The 11,871-nt window shown below is 30.4% G+C and overlaps 3 protein-coding genes across 3 annotated transcripts; all 3 read right to left on the reverse strand. All coding sequences in view use genetic code 12, as the record gives it.

Annotated features, from left to right (window-relative positions):
• Positions 1-583: 583 nt before the first annotated feature.
• Positions 584-2,914, reverse strand: CTRG_05996 (alpha-mannosyltransferase; the record flags this gene model as incomplete). The annotated part of the gene is made up of 1 exon (XM_002546472.1): positions 584-2,914. One exon carries the CDS (start codon positions 2,912-2,914, stop codon positions 584-586), a length of 2,331 nt encoding a protein of 776 aa, XP_002546518.1.
• Positions 2,915-5,857: 2,943 nt separating this feature from the next.
• Positions 5,858-8,200, reverse strand: CTRG_05997 (alpha-mannosyltransferase; the record flags this gene model as incomplete). The annotated part of the gene is made up of 1 exon (XM_002546473.1): positions 5,858-8,200. One exon carries the CDS (start codon positions 8,198-8,200, stop codon positions 5,858-5,860), a length of 2,343 nt encoding a protein of 780 aa, XP_002546519.1.
• A 1,371-nt stretch (positions 8,201-9,571) lies between these two features.
• CTRG_05998 (alpha-mannosyltransferase) lies at positions 9,572-11,500 on the reverse strand (the record flags this gene model as incomplete). The annotated part of the gene is made up of 1 exon (XM_002546474.1): positions 9,572-11,500. One exon carries the CDS (start codon positions 11,498-11,500, stop codon positions 9,572-9,574), a length of 1,929 nt encoding a protein of 642 aa, XP_002546520.1.
• Positions 11,501-11,871: the final 371 nt, after the last annotated feature.

The following is an 11,871-nucleotide window of genomic DNA, read 5'->3' on the forward strand; positions in this document are numbered from 1 at the left end:
TTATTTGTTTGTTTGTTTTGTATATTAGTTTCTTTTCAGTTCATTTTGGAGAGGTTATTTTGTTCAGTTTGTGTTTTTATCATGTATGTGTATTTGAAATATGTAAACTAATTATTCGATTTATTACTCTGACTACTCACGTAATATGATTCATCTAGAATAACATCAGTTCCTGAACGGAAGTACGTAGAGTGTGTTATTTTATATATATATATGAAAAATATACTCCTACATGTATACGAGGTGAGCATGAACATATTAAAGATGTACATGTGATGTGATGTTATTATCCTCGACGACTAAACTCAACAGCAATCAACTAAAGAGAGGTTATCTATCTCTTTTTCTCCCAGTATTATTGATCATAGATTATGTATTCATATTACAGCAAACAATTCTGATGATTAAATCCTCTGGCATGCGCTACCATGTGCACTATAGATAGATACACAAGTTTACGTAATCAAGATTACATATTAAAAGACAGAGCGCTACTATACGCAATGAATTTGATACTTTCAAAAATTTGAATATATATTTATTAATTCTATAAACCATTCATTTGAATATCCTTTTGAGAGAATTATTCAACACCTACCCAAATGTCACCCAAATAATTAAATAAATTGATTTCTTCATCATCAAAACTTACAAGTAAACCTTCCAAAGTATTATCTTTTTTAGTTTTATCTTTTTGTTTACCACCAATACTTGAATAAGCACACCACATATAACGTTTACAATAATCTTTTTCCCATAACCAACCACTGGTTGGTTCATCTTCTTTGTTTCGTCTGATTTCTAAATCTGGTGATAATGGAGGTACAATAGCATGAGTTATTCTTAAAGGTGCGTAATAGAAAGTCTTGAAAGCTTCTGAAGTTTTAAGAAATTTTAATCTTGTTTGAGTTTCAGCTTCTTCTTTAAAATCAACTTCATCTGATTGATGACAGAACCTAAACCCTGAATTAATCCATAACAAACTATGATTATCCTCTGATGAAACATGACCAGGGTGATTAGCACAGATTTCTTCAGAATGATGTCGTGTGCCATCTGGTCGAAGTCTATCATCTGGTGCAGTAAGCTCACCAATTGCCCCAGCAGCATTTCCATTGAAAATATAGTTCTCGTCACCATTAATTGCAAACCCCATCCAAATTAGTTCCTTGTCCCCATATGATAATTTACGTAACCTTTGGATGAGGTTGACTTCAATTATAGTCAACAAACTATTATAGTGACGATTCTTGTCAATTAAAAGTAATCCCGATTCCATGTAATGTTGCACCCCACGGAAGTAGTCGTTGTTTCTCGTATAGTTGGTAATTAATGGCATATCAAACATAATAGAATCAATCATATTAGGCGCCATTCTTTCGATTAATTCTCCATCGCCAATTCCTCTTTTATGCACAGCTCTATCTCTAAAGAAGAATGTACCTGTTTTTAAATATCCTTTCAAATTGAAAAAGTATTCTGGGGATTTCATCATTACAGTGTCAGCATCAATCAACATAAATTCATCAAATGAATTAAAAAATGCAGCAAGTAATTTATTACCAAATCTTGAAAATTTCCCACGGTAGTGTTTTTGAATTGCATTGTATGCATTAACAAACCAAACTTCTTGTGGCACTAGTCCTTTACCATTATTATCAAGATAATCATCGCCAAACATATATGATACTTTACGGAATGATTCAGGTAATACATTGAATTGTTCTTGAGCAGCAGTCACTATTCTCCTTTTAGACTCTTCATTAATATCATCATAATACACAATCTGTATTGGTAAACGATTATCCAATGCTCTTAACAAATGAATTAAACTGACTGTATGTTCAACATGTTGATCTCCAATAGTTAAAACAATTCCTTTACCATTACATTTATTCTTGAATCTTTTAACAAATGGTTCTTCATTATTATTCATTCTTTTATACTTGATATTCTTTGTGGTTTTTTGCAATGGATCACCAAGTAATTTATAGTAATTTGGTGGTTCATGAGAAACTTTTCCAGTAAAACGTTCATAAACAGGATATTGTTTAGAAATCCATGGATAAACTCTATTCTCAAATGTTGATGGGGAACTGGTAAGCAAATCCACTAGTTCTTCTTGCTCGGTTAAACCAAATCTTGGAATATCAGGATTCAATTCATGTACTAATTTTTGTTGTTTTGATATAAATGTATTCATTTTGTCATTTTGTGAAACTTCATCACTGGTAACATAACATTTGTTGAAAATTCTGAATATACTTAAGTGGTTAGTTATTAACTGTTGATTATACTTTGTTTTATATTCAACATATTCATCTTTGGCAAAATCAGTAAAGGATTGTTCAACTTTATCCTTTGCAATGGTTTTCTCTTTAGGTGCAAATTTCTCCTTGAGTATTTGTTGGTTCTCTTCAAGATAGTTTTTAAAATCATCTCCGTCATTCTTAATGTCATAATTATGTTCCGGATTAAAGATCCAATTAACATTATCACTGAAGACATTCTTGAAGTATAAATCACATCTTTGCTTGAATGACAAAGTACCCAAAATAGTGTCTATATCATGATGTTTAAAAATATTTTCATAAATATCGGAAACACTATCATTTTGCTTAGTAACACCACCAAGGAGATTCTCAACCATGGATAAGAAAGTAGTATGATTAGTAAAATGAACTTCTGGTAAATCTGATAAAGTTTTATTTGTGTCTGATGAAGAATCTTGACTATAATAATTATAATTGTCGTAAAGATTATAAATTGAATAAGTTGACTTATCAATAGGAGTACCATTCATACCGGAGAAATTAGAATTAATAAAATATAAAATGAAAAACATCCATAATGATCCACCGATATAAATGAATAATCTCAGTCGTTTTCTAACTGCAGCGATTTTTCTAAGCATGACAATACAGATGAATTTGAAGTGTTAGTGGTGGTGACTATAATTATTGAATGTAATATTATGCAAATGCTATCACCGTAAGTTTTTGGAAAATTTTTGCTAAATGGATATGAAAAACCTAAGAATTGATTATAAACTTTCCCCCTTGATCAAACTAAAATGCAAATGAAGAATCTTCGATTCAAGAATAAACGAATTGTAGTCAATGGAAGTATAATTAAAGAACCAAGATTCAAGAAACAAGAAACAAGAAACAATCTAATTAATAAGTAAAAATGAAAATCAATGAATGCTTTTTTTTTGAACTCGAAGTATCCCAACCTTATAGTTATATTAATATGAGAAATATTTTTAAAAAAAGACTAAAGGAATTTACTTGTCCGTACCTTTGATGTTGTGTTACACTGGTATCAAAACCTCTTGATTCTTATTAAATTCAGTTGGAAAAATGCCTCAATTGAAAGCTAATAAATGAAATTATAAGTTGGCTTAGATAATAACGAAAGTCGAGTAAACTCAATTATAGAAAGAAGAAAAAGAAGACGATGATGAAAGAAATTATTGAAAGAAAAATTTAAATGAATGGGGTTTTATTACTTTTACATCCCTTTTAGAACTTTCATAGGAGTTACTGATTCTAAAAATATTTAATTATACAGGCTTTATTCAAAAAGAAATGGCATCAGGATTAGAAATTCGTTTTTCAACTAAAATAAATATTATGTAAAATGAACTTTACTCAGCAACAGGGCTAAATCCCATAATGGCTTGTTTTAATTTATGAATATGTGCATCCATGTATATTTTGTGAATGAATAAATAAACAAATAATAAAGGGAATGCAAAAAAAACCTGAATCTAAAAATAAATAAGAAAAGTAAAGATTATAATAATAGAAAAATTATCAACAATTTTTGAACAATAAACAATGTAAAACGGATATTATTAAATTCGCTTATCAACAAACCATGTGTGGATAAGTAAACGTATGTTTGTGGTAATTATAATAAGGAGAATCTAGACGATTATAAGAAAATTATATCCAGTACAAGATTGACTTCAATCGCTTGTGTCTTTCCTTTTCTCTCTCTATGTATGTATGTGTCTGTCTCTCTCCCCCTTATTAAATCCACACATACACACACACACACTGTTTGATCGCCCAAGAGGAAGTCAAATTATGCTTAATCTAAAATAAAATAATCCTCGACACATCAACTCATATCCAACTTTTGCTTGTTTGTTTCGTCCTTCTTCTTCACTCTTGAGATTAATAAATTGATTTATATCAATCTTTTATTTTTTTTAAAAAAAAAAGAAGATGGTTAAAATTGCTGTGACTCAAGGGTCAATAATCACAATGAATATTAGGTTATCTTCATCTTCTTCAGTATTGTCATCATCATGGTACTGCCTCGATTTGATTGTTACGTAATTCTGATTTACGTTGTGGTACATACATATCTTCTCCTTATTTTTGTAAACGCACGACTTTTCCTTTCTTTTTTTTTTGTCTCAGCTACCCACGTTGCATGGTGTCGTTAGTGTGTGCGCAAGTAAATGCAGGTTCTTTACACTAATTAATTTTCCTTAAGCTTATGTTTCACTAAGTTCAGTGTGTGATTATTTATTTATGACAATCATATTACTACTATAACTACTAGTATTATTATTATTGTTATAGTACCAAAAGAGAATCATTAGTAGAGCACGTGTAATACACACGTTTACTCATTTGGTAATAAAGGGGGGGAGCGCAAAAGGGAGACAAATACTTTGTTTGCTTTTTCTTCAGCTTATTTTATTTTCTTTTCATTTGTCGTTTCAGATGTAGAATCGATATAATTACTACAATGATACACTACGAACTTCTAAAGTTGTTGTTATTTATCTACATTAACTCTATTGTTAGTATTTATTAAACACACACACACACATGCAACGTGCAAGAAGATTATACACACACGTTTCTTGCCCTTTGTGCACGACCAGTTACATTACACAAAATCTTGAATTGTTAATCATCAATCTGTGCCAAGAAAATAAAAAAAAAGAATTGCAAATTATCCGTGAAGATTTCAAGGAGGGGCAGGATGAGGGGCAAGTGGGATATTATTTACGAGCAAAGAAGTAATGTATACATAAAACTGAATCATCATTCATCATTCACCATCATTAACTTCCTCATCATCATTGTGATGATCCAGAAATGGGGTAAATCAAATGATAGTATACACGGTGTGTAAATTTTCAACAAATGACCAGCATTCTCATCTCATAACGGCAGATGCAAATAAGCAAATTGAATCTTGATAAACGAAAGATATAATGGACTGGTAAAAGCTTATTGATCAATACTTCGCATAGTTATACAACTTTCTGTAATTACCACATTCTGGAAGAACACTCACAAGACGCTTAACCTTGATTGAATTTAAACTCGGACTACAATTACTCGATGAATCGAGGTTTGATTGCTATCATTAAACAATACAAGTTACTTCACAACATGTTCAATTGTTCTTGTTGCTTTTTACTAAGTGTCTAATGTACATTGTTTCACTTGGTAGTTTATCATCTTAAATTAGAAACTAATTGTTGGTTCCTGATTACATACATTGTGAAAATGAAATACTGTGAAGAGTACAAAACCCTTTGTATAATAGAGAGCAACTTCAACAATCTCTGATTTCTGGAGAATGCATTGTATATACTCTGCATAATTTCTTCGTAACTGCCCACTATTCAAATGTTCTAAAAATATAACTCAGCTGTAACTCCACTTCTTTCTTTTTAACTTTGGTAATTTGTAATCATCTTAGACTACGAGCAAATGAGATGAAAAGATCTATAATGCCAATAATAATATACCACTACTATTAATCTCTATGTAAAAGGTCTTTAAAATATAGCATGACAGTAAAATAGTCTAAAAATCCACATTTACTCTGTGCCTATCCAAATATCGCCCAAGTAATTAAACCAATTTGTTTCTTCTTCCGTAAATTGCACAAACAAACCCTCCAATATATTGTCCTCTTTGGTCATGTCTCTCACTTTACCACCAATACTTGAATAAGCACACCACATATAACGTTTACAATAATCTCTTTCCCATAACCAACCACTGGTTGGTTCATCTTCTTTATTTCTTCTAATTTCTAAATCTGGTGACAATGGAGGAACAATAGCATGAGTTATTCTTAAAGGTGCATAATAAAAGGTTTTAAAAGCTTCTGAAGTTTTAAGAAATTTTAATCTTGTTTGAGTTTCAGCTTCTTCTTTAAAATCAACTTCATCTGATTGATGACAGAACCTAAACCCTGAATTAATCCATAACAAACTATGATTATCCTCTGATGAAACATGACCAGGGTGATTAGCACAGATTTCTTCAGAATGATGTCGTGTGCCATCTGGTCGAAGTCTGTCATCTGGTGCAGTAAGCTCACCAATTGCCCCAGCAGCATTTCCATTGAAAATATAGTTCTCGTCACCATTAATTGCAAACCCCATCCAAATTAGTTCCTTGTCCCCATATGATAATTTACGTAACCTTTGGATGAGGTTGACTTCAATGATAGTCAACAAACTATTATAGTGACGATTCTTGTCAATTAAAAGTAATCCCGATTCCATGTAATGTTGCACCCCACGGAAGTAGTCGTTGTTTCTCGTATAGTTGGTAATTAATGGCATATCAAACATAATAGAATCAATCATATTAGGCGCCATTCTTTCGATTAATTCTCCATCGCCAATTCCTCTTTTATGCACAGCTCTATCTCTAAAGAAGAATGTACCTGTTTTTAAATATCCTTTCAAATTGAAAAAGTATTCTGGGGATTTCATCATTACAGTGTCAGCATCAATCAACATAAATTCATCAAATGAATTAAAAAATGCAGCAAGTAATTTATTACCAAATCTTGAAAATTTCCCACGGTAGTGTTTTTGAATTGCATTGTATGCGTTGACAAACCAAACTTCTTGTGGTACTAATCCTTTACCATTATTATCAAGATAATCATCACCAAACATATACGATACTTTACGGAATGATTCAGGCAAATCGCTGAATTCTTCTTGAGCAGCTGTTACGATTTTCCTTTTAGAATCGTCACTAATATCATCATAATATACTATTTGAATGGGTAAATGATTCTGTAAAGCACGTAACAAATGGATCAAATTAACTGTTGATTCCACATGTTGCTCGCCAATAGTTAAAACAATCCCTCTACCATTACACATATTCTTAAACTGTTTGACAAATGGATCATTACTAGTGACTTTGGGTTTTTTTATATTGTTTATGGTTTTTTGAACTGGATCTCCTAATAGTAAATAATAATTAGGTGGTTGATCAAAAATCTTACCCGTGTATCTTTCATAAACTGGATATTCTTTAGAAATCCAAGGATAAACTCTACTTTCAAAAGAAGCAGGAGAATAAGTGAGCAGATTAACTAAATTTTCTTGTTCAGTTGGACTAAAATTTGGGATATTTGATTTCAAATTATGAATTAGTTTGTATTGTTCAGTTAAAAATGATTTTAGTCTTTCAATTTGTGAAATTTCATCATTTGAAACATAACATTTGTTGAAAATTCTAAATAGACTTAGGTGGTTAGCCATATATTTTTCATGTTTCAAAGTTTTATGATTTATATATTCACTCTTTGTGAAATCAATAAATTGTGTGTTTATTGTAGTTTTATCAAGTGTCTTTTCATCAGGAACAAATTTCTCCTCCAACATTGCTTTATTTTCTTTAACATATTTTTCAAAATCGTTTCCTTCTGCTTTGATTTCATAACTACGTTCTGGATTAAATGCCCAGTTCATATTATCAATGAATACATTCTTAAAATATAAATCACATCTTTGTTTAAATGACAAAGTACCCAAAATAGTATCCATATCATGATGATGGAAAATCTTGTTATAAATATCTGAATTAAAATCATTCTCTGCAGTGGCATTTGGAAACATATAATCAACCATACTCAAAAATGTAGTACTATTCTTGAAGTATTCTTGGTTTTTCTTAATTGAATTTTCTTTTGCATTAGACACCTCCTGATTACTATATTTGTAATTGTCATAAATATTGTAGATAGAATAGTTTGGATTATCAATGTAAAGTTCATTAATTCTGGAAAAATTGTAGGTTATGATGAATAAAAGACATAAAATCCATAATGGTCCAAAAATAACAATCATTAATAATGGATGCTTTCTAATTGCAAAAATATTTCTACCAGTGAAACACATTCTAAACATGATGGTGTAATAGGAAACACGGGTGTAAGGAATAATGACTATGAATATGGCAAATATTCAATAGATTTCTCTCTATTTAAATATATTTGAAAAGTCAACCTTGTTTTAAATTCAGTAAAATGATTATTTTTACTTGTTTTACTGGCTGGTATTTCTAATATTAGTGTGATGAATCGTTCTTTGGGTTTATATATCACGATATTTTTCACAATCAAACTATCGAATTAAACAATAAACAAAACGAGACGTTTAAAATTTAATAAAGTATAAAGAAAAGAAGTAAGGAAAATCCGTTTATATTCATGATGATTAATTTTTAAAATTTAATTTTTATGGAATTAATCAAAAGGAATTTTTAAAATTGTGATTCAAATTATATAAACATAATAATATATTTTAATTGGATATTTTTCTTACCAAGTATGAAAAAGTGGGTCTTGAAACTCTTGAAGAACTCACATAAATGCTCATGAAAAAGGCTTAAAAATTTTTTAAAAGAAAGAAATCAAATAAGTAAAAATTCAATAATAATATTCTGGTATTCAAATGCTGCCTCGAACAATATTCGATTCTTATTTTAATTTGTCGAATGGTATTATGGATATATAATAAAAACGGGAAAGACTGAAAAGAAAAAAAAAATGATTGTCAATAGTAATATAAATTTAATTAAATTTGCTCTTAGTTTGAATCCCAAAGTAAGACAAGGTATTGTAAACTTACATCAAGATAAAGCTAGCTAGTAAGCTGAAGGGTGCAAATTTATCATCCGTAAAATCAAAGATCTACGCCTGTACTAAAAACCTTTATGTATTGCACTGTACACGACTATTGTAACCACTTTTTGGGAACAACAAAAAATTATAGAATCTACGAGATTGTTTATTATTTACTTTTCCTTTGTTTTGCATTAAATTAGAAGTATACTAATTTATCATTTAAAAGATGATAAAAGGTGCAAATGATCTTACTATTATTGTAGTATTGTCCAATCACAAATTACAACAAATTGGTTTAATTCAAGGATACTTATGTTCCTTTTATTTGCTCTCTTTCTTAGAGGTATAATTCTCTGAAAGTAATATTTAGACCTGTTTAGACAATAAACTCTGCTCAAACAAAATAAATTACATAGTAGTGACTTTAAGAGCTAGTCAATGAAAGTGGATGGACATTCATCCTATTGTAAAAAGCAAATTACATCCAATACTCTAAAGCAGACTGTTTACTAACTCTACCTGGTTATTCAATTTAGTTTGCCTATACATCAGACTTTTAATCAATTTACAAATATACGAAATTATTACCCCATAGCAAATAATGTGAACATTAAAACGACTATTATTACTGATATATAACATTATGTATTTCCTATTGCAGTTCAGTCCATAAATCTCCCAAATATTTAAACAACTTTACTTCTTCTTCATCAAATGTAATCACTCTTCCTTCTAATGTATTCTTTTCTCCTCCAATACTAGAATAACCACACCACATGTAATTTTCACAAAATTCCTTTGGACATGACCAACCATCTGATGGTTCTCGTTCTAAACTATATCTTAATCTGTATTCTTCATCTAATGGTGGTAGAATTGCATGGGTTATTTTCACGGGACTATTATAAAAATTCTTAAAATCTTCACCTGTTTTTATATGTTTCCATATATTATTAATTTCATTTTTATCAGCCTGATCATCATAACTTGACATGATTTTGTTACACACTTTAAATCCTGTGTTCATCCATAATAATGACCCGTCTTCTGAACTTATATGACCTGGATGTGATGAACAAATTTCTTTAGAATTAAATTTCTTCCCATCTGGACGAATCCTATCTCCTTCCGGAGTTAACTGACCCACAGCCGCAGCAAAATTATCATTAAATGTATAATTTTCATCACCATTAAGTGAAAACCCCATCCAATATAGCTCTTTATCACCCATACTTTTACGGGCTACGGGACGCATAAATATCAATTGAATGACCATCAATATGGATTGGAAATGTAAGTTTTTGTTAATCACCAACAATCCAGATTCTTGATAATGTACCAATCCTCTAAAGAATGGATTGCCTAATGTATGTTGGGTCATTTGTGGTATTCCAAATAAAGTTGTTTCTAAATCCGATGGACCCAATGAAGAAATGAACTCACCGTCTTGAGCGACACGAGGAATAAGAACACCTCTATCTTTAAAAAAAAATGCTCCTGTTTGTTTATAACCATTCATATTGAAAAAATAACTTGGCAGTTTGAAAGGAACGGTATCTGCATCAAGAAGGATAAATTCTTCATAAGAATTAAACAACATTGATAATAATTTGAAGTCAAATTTTTCAAAAAGAAATCTATATCCGTTGGCAATTGCAGGACTAATATCAACAAACCAAATTTCTTGTGGAGGTAAATCATGATATTCTTCTCTAGCAGCATTGATTAGTTTCTTTTTAGATTTTGGTGACAATCCAGTGTAGATGATTTCCATAGGAAGATCATTCTTCAACCCACGAAGTATATGAATTAAGCTAATGGTATCTTCAACGTGTTTCTCAGATATTGTTACTACCATCCCTTTGCCAGAACTTATACTCTTGTACTGATTTAAAACTAAATCTTCAGTCTTCATTTTCAACTTTCGAACAGAACCATCCCATTTTTCATAAACTGGGAACTTTTTAGATAACCATGGATTCACTCTGTGCTCCACAGATATCACACGTCTTTTGCTCTTGTTTTCTTTTTCAGTTGAAACTTCATTAGGTGACATATAACATCGATTAAATAATCTATAAATTGAAATTTGATTTTTAATTGAAGCTTGATTTGTCAAAGATTCTTGTTTATAAAATTCATTCTTCATATATTCCCCAACTTTTTCTCCAAATTCATCTTCAGGGAAATCATTACCATATTTCTCCTGAAATTCAAGAGTTAATCTAAATGCATTTCTCAATATAAATTCATTATACTCTTCACCTTGATAATCAACTTCATAATGTTGCATAGGATCAAGCATCCATCTTTTATTACTTTCAAATAAAAATTGAAAAAATAAATCACATCTTTGGTTCAATGAAAGATCAATAACTGACTCAAAGGGATATTTGGCTAGAAATTTATGATGTATTGATGATGCATTATGTTTACTGCTTATGTCTTTTAATGAAATCGGTACACTTTCATGCTTGTGAGCTAATCCAAGTTGGTGAATATTGAATAATACTACTATTGTTGCTATAAAAAGTAGTATATTTGTTCTTTTCCTCCGTGGTTTCCAAACTTTAGGAATCATTGATATTGGTTATAAAATTAGAAAGAAAATCATTCATCTTGAAATCTCGACAACTTTTTTTTTAAGCATATCCCCAAAGTTGAATAAAATTTATTTGTTGATTTTTTAGATTACCAATTCTGCTATGGTTATGCATTTGCCAAGTCTTGAACACTTTTGTGATCGATAACTCCGAACCGGCATTTGTAGGAACGGCGATTCATGGAAGCATGTTTAGTGTTCTTGTCCACAATTATGAAACGTCTAGAACTGTTTGTTCTTAACAATCACATACAACCACCAACTATCATCTTCCATGTTCACTAGCTTGTCTCACAAATGTGTCTATTTAAACTCAAGTTCCCCACGTGACTTGTCTCGTTGCGATCGGT

The sequence above is a fragment of the Candida tropicalis genome (assembly GCF_000006335.3).
Source record: "Candida tropicalis MYA-3404 genomic scaffold supercont3.11, whole genome shotgun sequence".
NCBI classification, from domain to species: Eukaryota; Fungi; Ascomycota; class Pichiomycetes; order Serinales; family Debaryomycetaceae; genus Candida; species Candida tropicalis.